The sequence below is a fragment of the Betta splendens genome, chromosome 9 (assembly GCF_900634795.4).
Source record: "Betta splendens chromosome 9, fBetSpl5.4, whole genome shotgun sequence".
Classification (NCBI taxonomy): domain Eukaryota; kingdom Metazoa; phylum Chordata; class Actinopteri; order Anabantiformes; family Osphronemidae; genus Betta; species Betta splendens.
In genome coordinates, this window is record NC_040889.2 from 7,105,490 (window position 1) to 7,130,095 (window position 24,606).

The following is a 24,606-nucleotide window of genomic DNA, read 5'->3' on the forward strand; positions in this document are numbered from 1 at the left end:
GGGAGGGTTTTCATGCTGCCACAGAAAGCTTAAACACAGAGAAACAGTCTGTTTTCCACTGCTTTTCTCTCTTTGTTTTCCATCTCAAGTCACTGTTCCGTTCCTTAAGCACTCTTAACTCCCCGATGGAGGCCTTCCTCATTAAGGGGATGGAAGCATTTCGGATTCCTCTTCCTCCTCCTCCTCAGCACAACTGTGTAGCAAGCGTGTGATTGACAGGTGAGGCATTTCTGTCGCTGCAGTCTCTCCCAGGTGTCCCGTCTTCTCACCGGGGTGAGTTTATACACACCGGCGCATGCACACACAGTGGATTGACAGAAACAACTGTGCACACAACCTCACAAATAGGAAACAGTGGAAGTGTGTACACCAAACACACACACACAGCCAGGGGGCTCCCAAAAGACAACCTGGAGGAACTAGGAGCTGTGAAACGTTGGGAGACCAAATGAAAGTAGTAATTGGGTTTTCATTATTGGCAAATTATTTCTAAATAAGAAAAGCAGTGTCCCATTACGACACTTTTTAATTTAACGTACTGTAGTATATCTCTAAACGTATAGTTCTGAATATTCAATGTCTGGGAGCTGCAATTGTTGAGAAACACGCTGACATCCAATATCTGCAAACACTTGTGTGTTTATGCAGATAATTATGTTTGTGTACATGACTGTGATGCCAGAGTGTTTGCTGAGTAGCAGAGTGAGGCGAACGTTTGCAGTTGCTGCAGCGAGGTTCAAAATAAAACTTGTTTCCCATCCTTCTAGGAATAATTGAGATGATTGCGCAGAATGACAGACGCGCATCTGAATACACACTGATAAACTCACACTCTATTTGTGCATATATGAATATAGCAAATGTGGAAGTTGTTATTTTGTCAAAAAAGTAATTGTGATTCCCCAGTGCCAGTAAATCATCAGCAACAAGATAGAGCAGAGCACTGAGCAAAACATAATAATGACATTTAAAAGCGTCCCCTTGGGAAAAACTGGGTGAAAGTATTCGACGTATTCAAGAATTCAACCCCACCACAATGATCTTTGTCATCATATTATCTTAATCAACCTTTAGACCTATACTGTATACTGTAGGTACGTATAATTTTCTGAAGTTTTGCAGACGTTATTTAACTCCTTTAAATTTATTTCTGGCTTCAAAGTGTCTCTAGAACAGCCTGTATTTTGATTGCGCTCATGACATACTGTACCAGAGCTGCTAGGGAAAGACTAAGATGCCATCATTAATTTTATTTCAAACAGTGTCTATGAACCTCAGAGGTGACTGCTGACTCAGGGTGCCAGCAGAAAGCTGAATAAACACCTTAGCTTCTACGGTAATATTAAATGGATCAGTCCTAATTTAACTGTCAGTGTGACTCGCAGCACAGATTCTGAGATGCCACATGCAGACCTGACCTGCCATGGTCTGGATGCCATGGCAACAGCATCCAGCAAACCCGTCAGCACGGCTACTGGCACACGGACACATGGTGGTGGACCAGCTGTTTTCTTCTTGGAACCCAAATCACACACACACACACACACACACACACACACACACACACACACACACACACACACACACACACACACACACACACCTAAACACATTACATTTCAAGTGGGAAGAGGTGTGATTTTGCAAAGAGAGCAGTTTTCTCCAGCCACCCACCGTTTTCTGATTCACTGGCTGCACGGCAGCCGTTTCGTAATTGAATTAGTCTGCAGAAGAAAGCTTCAATTAGCTCCTCTCTTGCACTGCCTACAACATAGTTTGTAATGGAAAAAGTCACTTAGTGCTAAGAACAAATCGCAACATGCTACAATACAATATGTAAGAGGAAAAATAAAGAAAGCATGTGTCAAGCAGAGTGTCAAGCACTGCAGCAGTAATAAAGTGTCATTACGTCATCTTCACGAACAAACCATGACTGGACCTGTTCTAGTCAGACAATAAAACTCAAAATTCAAAGCCAAGTGTTTCAATTTATCTATTCTTGGTTCGGAGAATTAGGAAGTTTAGCTAGATCTTTGAATTCAACAGAATGGAGCTACCCTCTCCTTGAGCTACACACAGACAGCCCAGCCATGCAGGACTCCTCAATCTGACCCCCAATCTGTGCATTCAATACTAGTGTTTAACTTCTAATCTTATTTTAGCTGCACAATGTGCAGTGCACGGCCACAGTCAACATGCTGGTTCCCTGCACAGCCCTCACTATCTGGGAGCTCTGGGCCGCCTTATCCTTCTGCTGCACAGCTGAGATTCAGCTTGAGGGATGCGCACTCACACCTGAGGTCCGTCGACCTAAAATAACTAGCCCAAATGCTGATTGTCTCCAATTTGCATAGAGATTACCGTCACATTGACCAGAACTTTCATCCTGCACCAGCTGCCGCGTGTGCCGTAAAAGGGCCTTGTTAAGATGAAGCTCAAGGCAAAGTGCCTACTAATAAAATAAAACTGAACTAAATTGTGAAAACGTGGGTCACGCTTGGCTGATTATCGGTCTCTCACACCTGTACTCTGTCACATTTGTCAGCCTGACTCACTGCTAATTAATCTCAACAAATCCATCCTGCGCACGAACCAGCTGCAGCGTTCACCCACTAAGCGACAATGAGGTCAAAACATCCACCATCTGGCTTCTTTCAGGAAACAGTGGCTCACTTTCCAACAGATTTACATACCTTACGACAAACAAGTGTCAGGGAACGCAGCCCCAGTTCCCCCGGCAGTTATCCATTTCATCACGTTTGTTAGACAGCTAACATTTGTTTACATAAATCAATTATACGGCTGAAAACTGATGTTACAGACGTCTGCTTCTGTTCCTGCAATTCCCAGAGTGACTAATCCTGAGTAATGTGAAAATCAAAGTGACTTTCTCTCAACAAAATGTGAGTTTCCTTAATAATTATTAATACGCTGTTACACAACAATGACTTAAAATAAGATACACCCTGTATTTGTGTCTCTCTGCAGCATGTATGGCTGCTGCTGCTGCGTAGAAACACTACCACCCATTTTTAATCCATTGCATGGGATGAGCAGGAAGCTAAGCTAATGTTTGCCAGCAGTAGAAACTGTACCTGAGGTGTTCTGCTTCTGTTGAGTTCATAGCAACTTTAAAGTCGACACATCAGCTTTTTCATCAAGGGTGCATTTCATAGCGTCGGGTAAAAACTGATAAAAAAGTATAACAACACCAATTCACGAGGATTTTACACTTTTTCATTTCTTGTCCATGTGTAGGGAACTCATAAATGGTGTGATTTGTCTTTTCACTTCGCCTTCAGCATTATCGACTGTTCCACTTCAAGAAAAATGGATTCACTGATGCAATTTACTGTTTCTTTCTTGCGCATTTCTGACGACAGGGCATCTGGTGGATTGTTGCAGGTGGAGGAGAATTATGTTCACTTCGCTCCAATATCTACCTCACAATTTAAGTTATTATAATATGCCTCAGCATCATTTACCCACATCACCTGCTTTCAGGCCTTTCTTCTGCAGGCTTTTCTTTAATACATAGACTTTTGGGATGTGTAGAGTGAAATGCATTCATAAATTGAACATTGTGCCTAAATGTTTTAGGCTACTAGACAAGGAGTGTTTGGAGTTTTCAACATTAAAGGAAGAACAGGTCTGTTCTGTAAGAGCAAAGTGAACTTAAAGCTCAGCAGGGCACCCTCATTTCTCCAAAGCATGACCACCGATCTACACATTTGCAAAACATTCCTTTATTATAAATAAATCTCCTTGTTGTATAAAAACTGGCATGCTTCAACCATGGCATTTTACAGGTTCACGACCCAAGGCTACGACCTGGTTAGCCAAGACAGCAGAAGGAAACACACTCATCTCATTATGCAAGGGCGATCCATCAGACAACGGTGAGACAAGAATGAAAAATCGTCACGACCACAAAAATACTTACGAGTAGAGAATAACAACAAACATGTTTTAGTCTCATAGATTTTCTCTTACACTTCTCTTTTTAAATATCTTTTAAAATGTAATCTATTAAACCTCTTTCCCGTTCCCATCTTTGCCCTTTTAGATATAATGTCTACAGGGTTTCAGAGAGTTTTGATTTTTATATATATATTTATATATTTTTCATTTTATAATTTTTTTTTCTTTTTGTAGGTTTTGATGGTTACTTTGTCCACAGCAGTGACCTATGGTATGTCACTTTTATCACGTGTCTCTTTTTTATTTTCAAACAGGTAAGTTCATGGTAGGACCAATGAGCTGTGAGCAGCGGGGAAGCAGGCACACTGATTGGCTGTTTATGTGGTCCCACCTCTTCGTGGTTTGATGCGGAACAATACAAAATGTCTCATGCTTGGATTCCATTGGGTTCTGTCTCTGCCAGTTCTTCAGCCAAACGCCTTTGAATGACAGCTCCTTCTTTCGCTTGGCCCAACCCCCAAGACACGCCCCCCGTTTCCAGTCCAATCCCCTTCCTGGTCTTTCGTGGTCCCTTTAGATGGCATGATTGCTGTAGCTGACGTATGTCGTCTTAGTTGATAAAGCTGCGTGAAGACGGGAAGGGTGGACGATGGAGGACGAAGGAGAGGTGGAGAAGAAGAAACGCAAGTTTTGATGGGGTGGAGGAGGAGGATAAAAGAGTGAGAGAAAGTGATAACGTAAGGATGAAAAGACACAATGAGATGGAAAATATATAATAAAAAGGGAGAGACAGATGAAGGGAGGAAGGGGAAAGAAGAGAAAAAACAGTTGAGAGCAGATTTTGCTTCAGACGGTCACGTAACTGTGTCACATCCACAGTCCACCTGAGTTGTGGGGCTTTTTGTCAAACCCATTACATCTTGTGTCCCCTCAAGCATTTCACTGAAAATGTCAATGTTTTTGCAGCAACCGCAGGCCTCTAACTGCGCTATTGTTATACTCTGATGCTTTCAAACAACACTTTTTTTCACTTATGTTTTGCCATCGCACTGCTGGAATAATGGCCTTTGATGAAAACAATCTAAAAAAAAAAAAAAAATCAACAAAATGACTCTTAGCGCATGCAATTATTTTCCATCTATTTCAGATGTGAAAAATGTCCAAAGGATTTTATCGATATTTTCTCAAGAGCACTCTTACGCAAAACAAGTGGAGACTCTTAAGCTTGCATTCTGTCCATCATCATGTATAAATAAATGATTGCGTGGACCATTCTGAGCTTATTAATTTGCAAACTTTAGGCACAGTGGAGTATGTTCGAACGTGACTAAGCTGTATAACTAGTAATGGAGAGAGTGAACTGTGACCTTCACGATTGAAACCCATTCTGCATAACGTACACACAGAGACTGCACAGAGACGCCAGGTACGACGGCCTCAGGCTGTACATACACTGCTATCACACACACACAGGCACTATGGGACACACACACGCACACACACACACTGAACAGTATCATTCATTTTGGAAGTTGAATTTGAATGTAGTAGAATGAGCTCAACACAAAGCAGCATGCACAGATTTTACTCCTGTTAGTAATATGTTAAATACATAACAAGAGAAAAATATCTGAACATTTCTGAAAACATTTTTTTTAAAACTCTCCTCACTTTAAATCTCAGCTTTTGCTTGTCAGCTGTATTTTAGTTACTCAGTTGTTTCTTTTACATTTGTCTGTTTTATTTTATTTTCCTTTATCATTCTTGGAGCACTAATAATAGCATCAATCCACTATGTTACGTATCTCCATTTTTTTCGTATGTCTTTCAAATGTGCTTTAAAAGTTTCTTTCCCAGTGTTTGTTTGCCCTAAACTTCTAAAACCTTGCATTTTAAATCCTAATTAAATTTCTGCAGTAAAAGCTGCTACGATGAATAAAGCCCTAAAATCCAGTGAATCTTTGAGTGTGCTGTAGATTACTTTGTTATATCTGGTCCTAGAGAGCTGTATGGTTCATTATATGTATAATTATAAAACTTTGTGTTCTCTTACTCACTGTTGGTCTCCATGCTCTCACATAGCTCAGTCTTCACCTCTCCGTTGGGCCGGTCTCCTCCTTTCTGGGTCAGCTTTCCTGACATGGTGGCGGCTGTCACGATGGCCTGCATAGCCATGAATTAAATTCAAACCCGGTTCTGGTACTGAATTAATCATAACAATCACAATGTCCACCTCACCTTGAAGCTACGTTTTCGTTTGGGAACGTTCTGCTCGGGGTGGAACAGGATGATGTAGACCTTGGGCATGTAGAGCATCCCCAGAGACACAGAGGCAGACAGGCTGAGGGAGATGGTCAGGGTGGTGGTTTGGATGTACATCTAGAGACAGAGAGAGGGAGGTATCACATTTCAAGCTGTCACAGACAGCAATTATCCAACTACAGAATACACCTGGTGGAGGACAGAAAGGAAGAAGGGGAAGACAGGAAGGATGGTCACACAGAAGTATGATTAGCAGAAAATGTGCATGGTCCTAGTCAAGTACATCAAATAGTATACAGTACATTAAATGGTACCAATGCTGCTGATGTCCTGTCCCTGTGTAGTAACGTAAAATGAAGTCAGAATTTGACCTTTACCGATGGGTTAATTGGAAAGTGTGAGCATCTACAGGTATTGGATGTTTGTTTTTAGGAACAGAAGCATTTTTCCCGAAATTGAGCTGAACTGCAGTCTTTCATGGTGTATAGTACCTGTACTGTACCTGAACCTACTAAACTAAGACTGAGCTGCAGCGTCAGACAGACAGGAGGACAGATGGCAGACACCAGTGAGAGGGTTAACCGAGTGGACTGAAAGACAGATGTGATGACATGTTCTGTGGGCAGACAGTCACAATGCACACTACACTAAATTAGGCTATTTTATTAGACCACATCCATTCTGCCATCAAGCTGGAGGACAGGTATAATAAAATAGGAAGCCAGCACACACACACAGGTACACACTGCAGAGGACTGAGCTCTGTACTGTAGTCCCTGGGTCCTGGGTGAGTCTCCGAGTAGTTGGAGGAGGACAGATGTAAAGACAGGCTTCACCCACATGCCTGACACAGCTGACACTGGGCTCATCAGGAAAGGACTGTCTACTGTACAGTACACGGAGGGGGGTCCGATAGAAGGTGAGGGGCAGAGGAATGCATCGAAATAAAGGAGACAGAATAAAACAATGGAGAGGAGAACATGAACATTTTATGGAATAGAATAATGCACAATCATCAAGTGAGAGACACATGCACTGCTGCTCTGCTGTGACTTTGCTCCAATGGTAACATCTCAAATCAAAACCCTCTACTCGCTTTTAGTCAAAACCAAAATACCCTCAAACTTAAATTGGTCCTCACGAATGTGGAGTAAGTGGAACACACACCTGCCTGAAGGTGTGCGTGGATCACATTGACAGCAGCCAGAGGAAAATGGGAGTGTAGGGCCAAACACACGGCAACAGACACACACAGACACACAATACGAGTCCAAGCAGAACTGATAGGCGCTCCACGCCACAAAATCACATACAAGCACACGTACATGAAAGAAAGTCAGTCGCTGACAGACTTCAGGCTTCACAGCTGTTTACTGTAACGCAAGTGAGACCACAACTGAGACAAAGCAGGGCGATCAGGAGAGAAAAAGGCACAAGGGGATTTGTTGCTTCATTCACACGTTCCCGTATTGTTTCGTTCTAGTTTTTTATATATCCTGCCAACAAATAGCAGTCAGTTGAATTGTACTGATACAGGGATCAGTTAGTGGCAGTATCAGAGAGGAACAGATGGAGAGCGGAAAATATGCTTCCAGTCAGAGAGAAAGAAGGGAAAGTGATAGACTGAAAGGGAGTTGCCGAAGAAAAGAGCACAAAACGCAGAGAAAATGGGAAGAAAGAGATATTCCCTTAAGCGCTGAACTTGCTCTTATCATAACAGCAGCAAGTCTGCTGATACTGTAGCGGCTGCTATTACATGTAGCCTTTGGACCAAAGCGGCGGCTTCCAGCTGTTATTTACACACAAGACAGGGCGCGGAAGACGTGCTCCGCTACCTCTCCGTCCATAGATAATGGCTAAAAGCATGCGTCAACGCGGCGCTGTTATCCCAAGTCACACCCAGAAAAGTAGGTGATTAGCTACGGATGGCTGCGTGCAACGCGTTCCCCCCAAGACTCAAAACGCTTGCAGACGCAGACTCTCTGGTCCGTGATAAGAGGGGAATCAGAGTGATGGGCTCTAAACACCTGGGGAGAGACGAGACGGCGATGAAGGCGAGGAGGAACTAGGAAGGGACTTCATTTAAGTACGAGAGCACTACGTTCATCTTAATTACATCATTTACTGATTTACATAACATGAACTACTGTACTCGCATGTACTCGGGTCATTTCATGTGTGTTTGTGCAACCGTCTTCTTTTGAAGTAGCTTTACACTGCATACTAGAAGTCACTTTGTTGATCCCACACTACCCAGAGAGAGGTTAGGGTTTTGGGTGGTTGCCAGGGCAACTGTAGTACGCAGAGGATAACGGTGAGCAGGTGAGCCGAGGAGGAAGGAAAAGCACCGCAGCTCAGTCTGCGCAGCTGTCCGCGAGGGCGACCGATAAGGTCCTCGCCATCCCAGAGCAGCTCTGAGCTGGAGGAGCGAGGGTTTGTGTTCGCCCTGTTCCAAACGCCCTGCATCCGCAGGAACCGATGGGAAGCTTCAGTAACGAGGCTGAGAGGGGACATCTGGATCTTCTCCATCCCGCTAACGCGAGGCAGGCCGAGCTAATGGCTAATCTGAGCCAGCGTAGCCACAAGGTAAAATGTACATTCATTTGCAGACGATGCAGAGAGTTCAGTACGCACGCGTGCACGCACACACACACGTACACACACACACACACACACACTCGGTGATCATTGCAGAGCACTTCTACAGACATGTACTGTAGCACGGAGCTGGAAGGGGGGTGAAATCAGAGTGCTGTGGCCAGCAACATGGCCGAGGAGCCGGCAGCACGGAGAGGAGATGAAAGGGAAGATGGAGAGAGCAAATATGAAAGACAATGAGGAGGTGAGGAAGGAAGCGGCCAACGACAGAAGAGGCGAGCAGCATTTGGGAGAAGAGTCATTAGCTGACAGGAAGTACGGAAAGACAGGGAACAACACAGAAGTGAGAAGAAGGAAAGGGTGATGAGGAGAGAGACGAATCTGAGTGAACCCAACAACAAAGTCCTCGTGTTATGTTCCGTTTTGTGTTATTTTGCCACAGGCATGCTGTGTTTGATACAATAAATTCCCCCATAAGGCTCAAACCTTCAAATTAAGACAATACCAGCCTTTAATTAGGTGCTGGCAAGCAGCTGAGTATTTGTTGGCTGTTTGCTGATATTGCTGTTCACAGTGTAGCCCTGTTAAATTATATAATAGCGAACCTCACTAGGATCCATTGAAACCTTCTTTCACGCATTTTCTCTGCTAATATTTCATACGGGGACTGGGTGAAAGAAGAAAGAAGTTGAGGCGAGTTGGGAAAACAAGCCATGAAAATAAAATTCCTCCCCTCCTCCATCCTCCCGTCTTAGCGCCGGCCTGTTGTCTCTTCTCACTTTGCTCAGCTCTGCATCATTTAACATGCTGCCGCGATAATGAGTTTAGCCCTTGTTTATAGGTGCCTGTACTCAGCTAATCCTTTCACGAACGGGGTGACTTCTCAGATCGCCCGAGGCCCCTGAAATAACTTCACGCCGCAATTTAGTGTCAAACTCTCCTGGATGCGAGTGTGTCTCTCTGCCCTGTGTCTAATTGACACCTCCTGTTTCCATCCACTGACACCACGGGACCACTCATCATTTTAATCACCTGAGCCATGGGGGGTTGAAGAGATTTTACTTTTATTTATTTACTAAAAAATGAATTCAGTGTCTGTGGACTTTATCACCACATTATGCTAGTAATATACAGTACAAAGCCAACAACAGTTCTACTGGGCCTCTTACCTTGACCGGGGTCTGAATGTCTTAACAACTAGACTAAAATGACAGTTTCTTGAAGTATTCATTCCGGAATAAAAGCCACAGCAGCTGACAGAGACCACATTTACAAAAGCTAGTTAAAGGTGAGAGGAGAAAGTGTTTTTGTGTGTGAGGAATGACTCTTGTTGCCAAAGCTTGTTAAATCCTTGTGTTGCGGTTCTCCACACACCCATCACACGTATTTTTCAAGCATTTTGCAGTGATGAAGAAGTCTCCACAGAAAAGCTCTGACACAGGACTCTCTGCCATAATATTTTAACTTCATGTCAGTTCAACTTAATTGGCCCCAAGCCTGGTCACTGTTGGCCACAAGTACCTCATTATCTTTTACAAAACAGCACTTAGAGACATGTTTCCTCTGCCTAATCCATAGCGGGGTAAGGTCTGTGTGTCATGAAAGAGCACAGATTTCAGAAAATGATGTTAGGGTACGTCTCTGTTTGCTGTGCCACAGCTTGTTAGTGCAGCTCCTATTGACTTGCAGATCTAAGTGAGGTTCAGACTAATAAAGGTTCCAGTGTGATGCATACTGTGAACAGCTCTCTGTCCTGGCTGACGTGATTGTGGGCCCACTGTGCCCGGCTCCAGCCAATTAAATACCCACAGAGGACTTACACGGAGCACTGTCCGTCAGCAGACGTCTGGCCAAACCACGGTACAGCCACAGCACAAATACAAGCTCCTGTGAAACTATCATAATTCATGCACTGGTACAGTAAGTCTACTACTGCAATAGCCACAGTCAGCACAAGGCAGCGATGCACATTGTACCTCCACAAATACAGGCTGCAAACAGCAACAAACCACCGTTCTCAGACAAATAGATGTTCCTCCTTACCACTATCTTAGGAGGTGAACAATGCTCCCACATCCCCGCGGCATCCACGCTTCATTCAAGTGGAAGCAGCCAAGTAATAAAAATTCCAGCTCCTCAGCATTATCGCACAAGCCTTTGACCAGATTTTTATCCCCAATTCAGGCCTGAAAGTTGCCCGAAGCTTTGACTCTGGCAGAGCGACTGTGCGAACTGTGCAGCCAGGTATATCCTGTCCATAGTCAGAAAGTGCATCAAAGTAATGGCTCAGCAGCAGCTCAATAGTACAGAGGTTCTTCATTCAGCAACTTTCTATTGTTAGTAATTTTGCCCAAATTATTGCCATAAATTAACATGCTTTAACTTATGTACTGAAAACAGGATTTAGTTACAGCACATTCTATGGCTTGTTCTTTTAATTGCCTGAAAATACAGCACAGTACGGGTTCATCGGCTATAGAACGATGCCTGTACTCAGTTTCTTGCCTCGAACACTGTCCTGCTTCTCCTTCTCCCACACAAAGCCGCTATATGTGAACCTACAGCCTGCACAGTGTACATGGTAAACAGCCCTGTGTGAGTCCCCCGTCAACATACTGTACCACTGTCTGATGTCAGGGTCTCACACAACTGCTCCTCTCCCCCCGTGGTTTTGTGGTTCAAAAAGCACCAGAGCCACGGCAAAATCTGCGAAACTCATAATTCCTATCATAAAACTCCTCCTCGGTTTTTTTATGTTCAACACAGCCTGTTGAATATAATCACCCCAAGGTAAATTCTGTCAGAATAAAGACGACATGACGTCTAAATCCAGCCGAGGGAAGGAACATGGTTCAGAAGTGATCTGCTGTCTGCACATGTTCTGTTCATTGCCAGAGTCCTGAGCTAAAGCGTGGGCATAACATTCTTTTAATTCATAACAGTGTTGAATATGTCCATACAATCGAAACATCAATGCTACAATATGCTCATCTCTGTATTTAGCTCTTATTTATGGACTTCTAGGACACCAAGAGCCACGTTTAGACGCTCAGGGCTCCACAGCTTTGACCACGCGTCTGCTTTCAGTTGAATGCTTCATCACCCTTACGTTTGTAGTTTTCCTCTTGCATTTCGGCTCGTATCTCCGTCTCCATCTTTCACATTTGCTGCTTGTGCCATTCCCACCCTCCCCTGACTCTCTCCAGCTACAATCACCCGCTAACGTCACGCTATTCTGTACCTCCACTCTGAACCAGTCTTTGCCTGCCGCATTTGCCCACTTATCTTTTACTCTAAATCCTTCTCCTTTCGTCATCCTCCATCTTCCCCTTACTCACCAGTGGTTCCATGTTTTTAGCAGAGTACCTCACTCTCATTATGATCCTTTCATGCCTCCTCTGTCTCCCTCTGTCTCCTCAGACCTGTTGATTGATTATCAGCAGTTACTCCCGGTAAGGATCTGGGCAGTCACTGGTTCTCCACTGGGACAGTCATAAATCTACCTGAGGACAGTGAGCTGCAGACTCTATGTATATGCATGTGTGTTGGGGCAGAGATGGATTTTTGAGTCACGGGGACAGATCGTGTGTGTTCTTCACATACTCCCGGGACAGAAATAAAGGAATGTTAGTGGGGCCATTTGCCATTCTTCACTTCATAAAGGTGATTTCAGTCAGACTCTTGGGTCTTGCTTTGGTCTCAAGTTAGACAATGGTGTGCATGTAGGTCCCTGTGTGGGCTGGCTGAGATGGGGAAGGTGTCAGACAGATAACATGAATGGGCGGCCTTAAGAGATGCAAAGTGCATAGGTATGAATAGCAGCTTCAACTGCAGATGTTGTGCCTCTATCCTGTTATGACACTGCAGAACTGTCCCCAGGCTGAGTTTAGGATCCCCCGCATATGCATATGTAGAACAGTGAGCATAGTAATGGAAGCCAATTACTTATTTTGGATAGAGAACAACACACTCTACATATGCATGAAGTATATACTCGATTATGTCTCTGCATGCACAAAGACACCCTGTACACTCAAAACACACATGCAGAGGCTCTTCCTCTGTTGGAGGCAGGAGAGAACACGCTGACCATATTTAAAGGCATCTGGAGAACAGCAAAGGTGAGAAAGTAAGTTAAATATAGATAAAGCTGAGAGATGAAAAAGAAAGAAAAGGGCGAGAAAGAAAGAAACACAGATGAGTTTCTCTTCATAGTGTCAGGCAGGAATGATGAGGCAGGCGCAGAGAGGGAGAGGTAGCTGTGGAGAGGATGTACCCTGTGGTTAGAGCTTTAGAACAAGAAGAGAGGAGCGCACTCGCACACACACACACACACACACACACACACACACACACACACACACACACACACACACACACACACACACACACACACACACACACACACACACCTTCTCCCCATTTCTGCAGGGTGCGGTAGAAGCCGTTTGGAGCCAGCAGCGTCTGCATGGCAGCATGACCTATTTCAAAACAATACTCCCCTAGCTGGTGATGGTAAAGAATCTCCCTCTCCTGCTCTTTCTTGACTTAACTCTTACATTTATATTCTGCCTCTCGCTGTCTTCTCGCGTGTCCCTGTGTCTCGGTGTAACTTTGCCGTTTTTTTTTTTCTTCTTTCATGCTTTGTGTTTCTTTTCCTCTGTCTTATTTCCCACTCTCTTCCCCTGCTCAGACATTTTGAGTGCTCTGAGGGGAGGAAAGTGAGGGACAGGATGCAGACTGTTAAAGAGGAAGCAGGGCAATAAAATCTCTCCATAGTCCCATAATTACAAACATAACCAGGTAAGTTGTTTACAATAATTTTTTCACTTTTGCATCCAGAACAGTCCTCATTGCGCAATCAGTAGAGTTATGACCTACAGAGCCAACAATGAAAGAAACTGTAATATACTGAGCCCTTCAAATTTAAATTAAGAGCTACCCTGAGGAAATTTCTTGTGTTTACGCTCACTGCTACTCACCAAAATACACTGTGTGTGTCCTTGATGTCTAAGAAGCATGCTGAATGCAGTGGCTTCCTCATTAATAGTATCACAACACATGAAATGATGCTCTCAGTACTAATTAACTAAGAATGGGTAACTGTGTTCCCCATGGCTTTCTGCATGGGCCGCTCATTTACATGAATGGCTGAGTGGGAAGCAACATATACGTATGGTTAAGCTGAGGACATGGTCAGTGTTCAACTGTCTCAGCCCTCTTGCAACAAACTTTCACTGACTACAGAAACAAATATCCTATATGTGATCGTATTGGGATTTACTGAAATTAATAAAACAATATTTATCACTGGCCAATGTGATGATGACAAAGTGATGTAAGGATATACTGTACGAGAAAAAAAGAGGTGTGTGGCGATGAGTGGTTGAAGGCAGAATGAGTGTGTGACACAATCTCTATTTCTCAGTAAATGAACCAGATAAAGTCATTGTAAGAGGGTCTAGAAAGACAATTAGGTCTCTGTGATACAGTACTGTACACAGGGCTTTTGATTCAACCAATGAGGCTTGAAGGAGTATTGTATTCCTTTAGGTAGAAGGCTATGCATCGTAACCCTTGTTGAGCACTGACTGTACTCTCTAATGAGCTCTGCAGCCTTTACTCCACTATGCTTCTCTCTTGCCGGCTACAGCGCTGCATTCACTCCAGAACTCCTCTCAGTCAATGTCAGCTTCCCTAATTTATTAAGAGAAAGCACGTGGTTGTACTGTAACTACACAAAAGCGGGGGCTACATCTTATGGTCTGATGAATGTGGACCCGGGGTGGGCGAGCGTATATATCTGTCGAGACAAGATCGAGATAGGATTGAATTAAAGACATTACTACTGTACTCTATAAGGTTGAAGAGCACGCTATAACACGATAATTGTTGCCTCTCACCAACCAATGGGAGAAATAAGGACGCTGATATTTAGACACGAGGGTGAAGGATTAATCTCAATGCATCTCAAAGGATGCCTCCTATAACTCCAAGCTAATGCTCCAATACATGACCATGAAGACTCCACCACTCTTAGAATAAGGAACGCGATGACAGAGTTCATTTCTAAGAGTGAGTATTAGTAGCGTGTGCTTCAGTATAATAAAGCACAAGTCACACGCTCACAGATGAGTATCAGCTACATTAATATCGAACAACGACCAAGCGGATGACAGCCAAGTGAATCATAAAGTGAGCCATGTCATCTAACCTCCAGCTACCTTCACTGTACCCCCCCTTCCCCCGAAACCAAACCTGTGCCCTTGGTGAGAGCTCCTCATTAAAGCCCCATCAGTGAGTCACATCATTACCTGTTAATCCCTTTCACTCCGCTCTCTCCTCCCTGTCTTCGGCGCTCGCTGCTAGCCAGCCAGCTGCCGCGCACTCCAGAGGATAGTCCAATTAGAAGCAACGTACACAGACACACAAGTGTGCACTGGTGGATACTGCAATTAAATGCAGCGCGGCGGACAAACACACTCAGTGCACACAAAGATGCTGGTGAACATTCTAATTAGGCGAACAAACACGTCGGCCCGTCCACAACAACAGGATGCTTCAGCGTGTTAGCTACACACGCGTACGCGCCAGACTTCAGTAAACAAGCGCGCACGTGAGCGCGGTCCGTAGGGTGGCGGGACGCACTCCAGGAGCGTTCACACACACTTGGCCAGATGCCAGCAGTCACACACCCGTGACTGCATTTGATCCCGGGGAACGTCAACAAGTAGCATTTCCCATATTAATGAGTTTGATGAAACGAAAAAGGTCATTGAAGGTAAAGTAAACGTAAAATGGAAATTAAAAAATCTTCCTCTAGCGCTGAACAGAAGAAAAAATGAAAAAAAATCACTGAGAAACATCCAGGCAGAGTGTGATAGTTCTCATGTGTGATTAGACTGGATGGCTTTGATGTCAGCCTTTTGCTGGGCATCCACCTTGAAAGGAAAATGGGCTGAGACGCAGGGAAAGACAGAAATGGAAACTGTCTGACTGAATCTATAGGACAGCGGGACACGGTGAAGCTGACTCTTTTGTTAAGGATAAGGAGATTTGAACCTTGGGTGGGCACTTTACAGGACACAGAGGGTTAGTACTGTATATTAGTATAGGTTTTGACTGCAGTATTTACTGCACTCAAGCCACTGCAGTGAATACAATCTTTTACCATGTGTGTGGCTGAACAGCTCCCTCTGTGTTTGAGTGTCTCTTATTAGATAAGATGTAATCTCCTTTAGGCACACACAACAGTTTCACCTAGCGAATGTCATCTAATTTGCATTACGAAGGCGTCAATTATTGACTAAATGTAGGAGGAACAAGCCTGGACCAAGGCATGGATCCAGTCAGTCAGCCACAAAGATAATCCTATAATCGCAGGGGAGTGACAGAGATTATGGAATCTGGGTCTTTAGTGGAGCCACATTTGGAAATCTATCCACTTCTCAGTGCAGTCAGCTGCACCCTATGCACACGGGAAGTCAGTCGAATGCACACTTTACAACACTTGTCCAAAAGACGATTGCCTTGAATCCCAAAAGGACCTATATGGGCTGATTTAAAAGACAGACAGGTTGATTAGCAGGAACACAGACACTTCCTGCAGCGTCAGATATCTTTAAAATGATGTGGATGAAGCACACATACTCACTCTCTCTGTAGACTGCGGTTCACAAAGAAAATATTGAAGGGAGGTTTGCAGATTTGGAATCACTGACTTACTGTAAAGAGCACTCGTTTACACACTCACCCTCTCTGCAGACTGTGACGTGCCAAAGAAGATGGGTATGAACGCCAGCCAGATGATGCACGTGGTGTACATGGTGAAGCCGATGGGCTTGGCCTCGTTGAAGGTCTCGGGCACGCCTCGTGTCTTGATGGCGTAAACGGTGCACGTCACCATCAGCAGGATGGAGTAGCCCAGGGAGCAGATGAGGGACAGGTCCGAGATGTCGCACTTGAGGACGCCGCGTGCGGCCACGGGGTCCTGGGTGCGCTGCTCACCGTAATCCACGACAGTGTGAGGAGGGTCCACCACGAACCACACAAAGACTCCAAGGAGCTGAACTGAGATCAGGGAGAAGGTGATGACGAGCTGGGAGGCTGGAGAGATGAACCTGGGAAGGAGACCATTCCTGATATGAACCGGTGGACAAGGCAGGATTTACTATAGAATTATCGCCTTAAAAGATGAAACTGACTAATATACTCCTGCACGTGCATCTATGCATTTTCCCAGAAGCCCCAACTAAAAGAGAGTTGCAATAAAGCCCATGATCGTCCAAACATTTAGTCAAAATGCCCAAAGGGGAAACAACATGAAGCCAAATTCAGTAATTCCTGAAAAACAGGAAAACACATTATGAAACATAAATTTACAACATATATGAGCAGCAGCAGTAACTAACTCATGACAGATAACAGACGACCATCCAAGCAGCAAGGACATGAACTTAGTGCTATTTAATCCCACATTAACATTTTAGCCACTAAATTGATGCTCTGCCTCTGAGTCACTCACGCTGAGTGCAAACAGAACAATAGGTGAGTGTGAGTTCACAACTCATGAATAATGCAAGCAAAGTAAATGATGAATAATGACTGCAAGCGGTTTAGCAGGGAAGAAGTGGAGGTAGGACCTCATGTGAATACACGCTTTGGGCACGTCCTTTGTGCTGTCCTCACCTGGGTGCTGTTACGGACTTCTTCCCCTGCTCAAAGATGCGATGTATCCTGTTGGTCTTGGTGAGGAGGGCGGCGTAGCTGAAGCACATCCCCAAGCCCAGGAAGATCCTCCTGAAGGAGCACACGCCCACGTCCGGCGTGGCGATCATCAGGAAGGTGATGGCGTAGCACAGGAAGATCCCTGTCAGCAGCACGTAGCTCATCTCCCGGCCCGAGGCGCGCACGATGGGCGTGTCGTTGTAGCGCACGAAGGTGACGATGACGAAGGACGTGGCGACGATGCCCAGCATGGAGATGAAGACGGGGAAGACGGCCCACGGGGAGTGCCACTCCAGCTTGATGATGGGGATGGGAACGCAGCCGGTGCGGTTGGCGTCGGGCCGCATCTCGTACGGACACAGCTCGCAGGTGAACTCTGACGCCTGGGGGAGACACAGGCGCGTCATCCGGCGCTAAAGCTGCGTCACGCTTGGGACCACACGCGAAAATCAAGCCGATTTGGGCGTTTTCACCCGAAAACGTCTCGACAGCTGTTTTACCAACAGCGCTGTTGAGGCTGAGCTACTTCCCAGCACTTGTAAACCTCCTAATGATTCATAAAAACACACATTTACACACCCTTGGTTTAGTTATGCTGCTGTACTGTTTTCAATTCAGCTAAAATCCCACATTTACAGTTAATGTGTCAACAGATTATTGATTTCGCAGCAAATGCATGTATCTTCAAAATGAGTATTGATTGCGAGCTCTGACAAGCGTTTCTTGCTGCTGCTGTGGCTGATACTTTCCTTTTGTTTTATTGCTTCCTGAACATGGGAGCTCTTTGTACATATGCTTGCTCGCTCATGAAATTTTCCAAGTTAATAAGAAGGATGATGAGCTGCCAAATTGTCCCCGGCTGTAATATAATTAACATGGGGGATGTATCTTTGTAATGTGTGATCCAGCCCTTTTCCCTCACCTCTAATTACACATTTCCATTCCATATAATAGCATCTGCAGGGTTTTTGCATACATAAATCTAAAATGGGCCACCAAAGTGGCCCAACACACTCTGCAGCTGATTAATATCAAAAAGCTTTCAACACAAAGCTGTGACTTCATAGTAAAGCAGATGCAGAGGTTCAACCGGTAACGTTACTTACAGTACTGTAGGCATTTGGTCAGAGGATCTGCATTTTTATTGGCACATTAATGTTAAGTGGCTGAGCTGAGACCTGCCAGCATCCGACACAATTGTCTCAACAGAGATGTGAATCGGACACTGTCGGGTTGAATTACGTAGTTGCTGTTCGTTACAACTTAACATATTTTTCAGTGGAGTTGCTTTATGCTCCATAACAGATGACTTGTATCTGAATGTGTTGAAGTGCTGTCAACGTGTCTCACAAAAGGCATCCATGCAGAGATATTTCCTGCTAAAGCCTTTTGCTTCTAACCAATCGCAGGAGCTTAAGGGTGCGAGCAGTTCCCACATCGATAGGACCCCATGTTTTTGACACGCTGGGTGGATTATTTCCAAGCTTAATGCTAAATTTAGCTTGAAAAAAAATCACAAGCTATGACTGAAGTAATACTATACTTTACACTGTGGCCTTGCTAGCCTTAATTGGCTGCGTCCTGACGCCTGGTAAATTCCCTGACGTTACCTGGTAGTGGTAGCCCTCACAGCGCTCACAGTGCCAGCAGCATAGAACCCCCTTCACCACTTTCTTCCTTTCCCCCGCCCGGCACGGGACGCTGCACACAGAGGCCGGGAGGGACGGGTCCCCTGTCCTCCAACGCATGGCCTCCACCTTCCGCACACAGGAAGAGAGGGGTGAGATTGGGTGAGATTTGTACACATGCCTAACAAAGATTGTGTCTGCTTTTGTTTAGCGTGGAACTCATTAAACCTAAAATTAATTAGGTGTTCACATAGCAAAACAAAACTTCCCACCTTCTTTTGGGACATTACGCTGCACAAAGATTGGCAGCCATCTGCTACAGCTGACAATAATGTGAGTTATAAATCCTTTAACACTGTGTTGTCTCAGTACCTGCACAACGTGCCTTCAGGGCAACTTAGAAAGCAATTAGCACGAGCAGATCCTCAGATCGCTTTCCTCAGTGCCACCAGGCACAAAACTACCACCAGCTATTTTGAAAGCCAGCAATCAGACCATAATCAGATCTGGCACAAACAGGCCATCTGGATTTCCTGATATGTGTGTGTGTGTGTGTGTGTGTGTGCATATGTTTTTCCATTTCTGTTTGTTTGGACTTGTGTCACACTGGCACAAGGGTGAATCCCTTTCTGTCTAAACTTTATCGTTAAAGCAGATCCCTGAGGTTCATCTCCTGCCGAGGATGTAAAGTGGAGCCTAAGTGTCCCAAAGTGGCACACAATATATCAGTCCAAGAAAAAGTGGTCAGAAGGAAAAACCCATGAGGGAAAGTCAGTCAATACGGTCTTATCATAGAGCAAAATGTATCTTTCAGGAAATGATTTGTGCATTATTGCTTTGTTTGGGAGGGGTGATGTTCATTTATTCACAGCATAATCATTATCTTCACATATAGTATACAGTACACATGCCTAAAAAAAATCCCCTCCCCACTTACTGTAGATATTTCACAACTTTGTGTATCTGTGTGTATATCCTTCCACAGATTCCATGAAACTCACTGGCTTTAATCATTCCTGACTTGTTGCACCAAAGAATATCTAAAAGTCCGCTGATGGTAGAAACTTTCTCTTGCCGCCACCACTAAATGTGCCACTGGTGCTTCAAACCAGACGTACTGTTAAGCAAATCCAATACATCTGTTAATTTGTCAAAATGCCCAGCGGCGTGTTTTTTAACTTTGTTGTCCTTTGTTGCTGCAGTCTGTCTCCCAGCCAGCCAGGCCGTCCATCAGCCAGAAAGTGTCTATTAGTCTTCTCATCTGTCATCTGGCTTTTCTAATGAAGTCCTGGGTGGATTTATAACAACATGCTCCAAGAGTTCTTATGTGTGTGTGTGTGTGTGTGTGTGTGTGTGTGTGTGTGTGTGTGCGTGTGCGTGTGCGTGTGTGTATGTGTGTGTGTGCGTGCATGCATGTGTGTCAGTGAGGGATAAACACAGACAATGGGATTTCAGTTTGCTTGGGCATTAAATTGTGAGGAGGTCTACGAGGCTCCTGTGTGTTGTATATCTAGATGTGTACGACCTTGTGCAGGTTTGAGGCAGTAGGAGTATGTCCCTGCACTATACTGAAACATTTCAACTAAAAAATACATCCATGCACATCCACTTTATTGTAAAAATGATGAAATTCAACTGGGCTGTGCTCCGGAATAAAAGCAGCAAGTCAAACAAATCCACTGCTAGTACTCTGGACTTCTGGCTGCTCATTCTTAGCTGTTTGGTTTGTAGTGCTTCAAAGGCCTATGTCACTATGATGCATGTCATCGTGCTCTGTAGGCAAATGTAATGCATGCACTGTATTTGTGAATCCTCACCTTGAGGTGGAGCTTATTGGTCCAGGAGCCGATGACTCTATACTCAGCCATGGATCTGTTGGTGATCTGGTACTGGAAGATGTCGTATCGACCTGGGGCGTCTCCGTTCTCATTGAAAACCACTGGCGTACCGGCACTTCCTGGAACGAGGTGTTGGAGCCATTTGGTCAGCTTGGTCATTCTATGTTATACTTTAGTGACACAAATCCTGTTCAGGAAAAACATTAACAATGTCAAACAAACACCATTCATGGAGAAGTTTTGAAATACTTCCTCAGGCAGAGCGTTTAGTCTGGGTAATAGCTAAGTCATTTTCACCTCTAGGTATTTTCCTGGGCCGTGTGTGTGAGTAGAGGAGCTGTGTGATTGAATATGCACACGCATGGATACGTTTATGTGTCCTCCAAGGTTTTCCCAGCACCAATAGGGCTTAACACAAACCTTTTATCCTCCTCCCTCTCAGTCTTACTTGCCGTCCTCCCTTTATTTGGTGATACAATCAAAATGCTGAATGCGGTGTAGCAAAAAGGAAATCCAATTACAGTGTAAACGTGGAGAAAGGAGTGCATTACAGCAATCCACCTGTGTGCCGTAAGTCAGTGATAGTGACGCTGAAGATACACAAGGTAGAAGAAAAGAGAAACGATGTTGGGACGCAGTTAAAAAGCTGACTAACCTGGAAAAGAAACAGGCAGGCGAGGATATGATATGATATGACATGTCAACAGAACCATTTAAAAAAGCAATAATGTGTCTAAAATCCCAGAAAACAACATCATACAATGACAAACAACAGGACGCTTTGTGGACTGACCACTTTGTGAGTTTACTTTCCAACCATGATTAGCATGCCCTTTCCGTCCTTCCCTATTGGCTAGCTCTCCATTACACCAATCACGTCTCCTCACAGCCAAGCTGGCCAGAACCTTGAACTATGCAGAGTAAACGCAGGTTGTTTTCTCGCAAAGTGGTGGTTAGCCTGAGTGGAAAAGGATGACTCAATCCCACAGCGTTTGCACGATTGGATCTGCAATTTCTGAGTAAGGTGGACAAAGACGGGACACCTTTAAAAGCAGCTGCAATTACTGCAAACACATATAGAAAGGGAATACGCCGAGGCAAACAGGGCCCTGACAACCTCTCATCAGCCCTGTTTAATGTCAGGTTTAGGACAGGCATGGGCAGACCCGCTGGTCTAATACATGTCTGTTTGCTTGTGTTTATCCCCTGCAACATTTATACAAAGAAACGGGTGCAAAAAAGAGAGAGAGTCCAGAGAGTTTCATTTTTAGGACCTTTAGGAAAAATATAAAGTATAAATGTTTATGAATTACGGAAAATGTTGTGCTGTATTTAACGCCCACATTTTTGTTCTGAACAGGCTTAAGTCCTAAAATAACATCCACATTGTGTGTTCTCTGAGAGTGAAGCAACTGCTAGTGATGCTAATTTCTTCTCTGCTCATCTGCATTCGTTTTGCATTACCTCAAGCAAGATGACAAGCTCCTAAATGACATGGAAAGCGCTGACGAGCCCAGGGGCCAGATTCATGCTAACACAGTGCATTGTTTGAATTGCTCTAATTTAGGGAAATAACCAAATCTCTGCATTGGACTGGCTGAGTTTGAGGGTGGGGCGTTCTGATTGGACTGCTTGAGCGTGGTGAGAATGGTTAATACGTCTACTTGAACCCACAGGGAGAGTGTGTGCGTGTTCCTGAGTGCAAGCAATCATTTTGCTTTAACTCCCAAGGTTTTCTCACAGCAGCAGGAACAGCGACACGGAATCTGCTGAAGTGTCCTCGAGCAAGATACCATTTCCCTGCCTTTTCTACAGAGTCACAGGCTTTCCCTCTGGGAATTAAAAATGAAATATAAAGCATTCACAAGTATCCTCCAGATTTACAAGAAAAGTTCACAAGTTATGACCTTAGCTTAAATTATGTAGCAGAATATCTAATAATGAAGGAAATATTTCATGCATTGAAGTGAATTTAAATGTAACTGAAATGAACTTGAAGTCAAAGACAAAAAAGAATAAGGGTGAAAAAGAGTGAAACAGTAATATTGGGAATTGATTTGCTTTGCCACTGAAGTTGAAACATATTCTGTGTCACCAGAAGAATCATCTAACCATCAACACAGCAAAAAGGTTGAGCAAGAAAGTAGTGGGGAAGATGGAAATGAAAGCAAGCAAGACAGCGGAAACGCCTCAGCCCTTAGCCGGAGCCACGGGCACAGAAAGGCAGGAGGAGATGAATGGGGGAAATGGAGACACAAGCACAACAGAGACATGAGCGGGTCTGCGAGAACGTCTGTTTGATGGATGCACAGACACATGGAACAAACTTAAAAGCAGGGAAGAAGGAAAATGAGGCTGAGTGTGTGAAAATCGTATCGGGACGCAAATGAGATGCTCCAAACTGTTTTAGCCTGTCACAAAAAGAGAGTTGTTCCTGTGCTAAAGAGGGAGACGGAAGATGAACGGCCTGTGATTCTGTCCCATGTCCGTTATACTGCTTGTGATTGCAAGTAAAATGCTACAGATGCTAGTGTTTCTCCTGCCGTTTCTGTTGTAGTTAAGTGATCTAGTCTCCTGTTTTCACAGTGGTCCTGTGTTTACAGCTCCCCCCCCTGCGGTGCGGTGATCTTTAGTTATTCAGAATTGCCAGTGACCCATTCCCAGTCTGTGCACATGTCGTGATATTCAATAAAACAAGCGGTTCACTCTGCTTTACTCTGGGCTCCGCTCCTCTCTGCATTTGGGTTCAGTCCCGTTCCGGTTTGTGGTATCGCAACAGAAAATATCAATTAGCGCGGGCCTCAAAACATCCGCTGCCAGCAGAGACAGAGAGGAGCAGATGGAGGGAGAGGAGGGTGTGAGGAGTCTAGACGCGCCTTGTTGCTGGAACCAGGCGAACGGACAGATAGAGGGAGCAGAGAAGGAAGAAGAGCGGTTGTTAAAAAAGCCCTCAGCCGTGCCTGGTTCACTTTAGAAACACTGGGGTTGAACAGTACGTCTTCCACCACAACGTAAATGTTTATGACAGCGAGATGCAAGAGTCAGACTGCAGCATCCATTAATAAAACATGGGTTTGGGTATGTGTGTGTTCTGAGCCTTTCGCCAACAGGCCTCCATCTGTGTGCCATGCATCCATAGCGCTAATAGGGGAGAACGGCGGGGCCGAGGCAAACGAGAGTGAAGGCTGCACAGAGAGAGAATGAGAAACGGCACCGGAAAAGTAATAATGAGGCCTGAACTCCTCGCACGGAAATATTGTCCTTTCTACGGCCGTCTCCAGCGGCGGCCAGAGCCCAGACTGGGAAACTCGTTTGCTCTAATCCTCATTCCTTATTTCGCCGTCACCTTTCTGGATTCCCTGTCACCTAAATGGACATTTTTGCAGTGTGCTTCCAGCTTGTGAAGCTATCCTCACATCCAGGCCCCCCTCTCCCTCTCCTGTTCAAAGCCTATTCTGCCTCTCCGTCCCCTCCTTTTGCTCTTTACCTCCTGGTTGCTTCATTCCACAGATGGCTCACTAGCTCAAAAACTACCCCTTCACCCATTCTCGCCTTTGTGCCTTTCCAAAGCACTCGTAGTTTTGCCTCTACCTCTGTCTATCCGTCCCTCTCTGTAAAATCATCCATTATCC

At 44.7% G+C, this 24,606-nt stretch overlaps 1 protein-coding gene across 5 annotated transcripts in view; it reads right to left on the reverse strand.

Moving 5' to 3' along the window:
* Positions 1–3,724: 3,724 nt before the first annotated feature.
* Positions 3,725–24,606, reverse strand: part of grm8a (glutamate receptor, metabotropic 8a) — a 135,244-nt gene continuing 114,362 nt past the window's right edge. For 4 of the 5 annotated variants that reach the window (XM_055512153.1, XM_029163606.3, XM_055512152.1 and 1 more), the window contains 7 exons: positions 20,954–21,093; positions 19,119–19,265; positions 17,470–17,891; positions 16,535–16,901; positions 6,160–6,300; positions 5,979–6,084; positions 3,725–4,544 (listed from right to left, as the gene is read on the reverse strand). In XM_055512153.1, coding sequence (XP_055368128.1) covers positions 4,495–4,544; positions 5,979–6,084; positions 6,160–6,300; positions 16,535–16,901; positions 17,470–17,891; positions 19,119–19,265; positions 20,954–21,093 — 1,373 coding nt within the window. In that variant the 3' untranslated portion in view covers positions 3,725–4,494. Of the gene's footprint in view, positions 4,545–5,974; positions 6,085–6,159; positions 6,301–16,534; positions 16,902–17,469; positions 17,892–19,118; positions 19,266–20,953; positions 21,094–24,606 lie in introns of all 5 variants that reach the window. The other variant, XM_055512154.1, reaches the window with a different exon arrangement.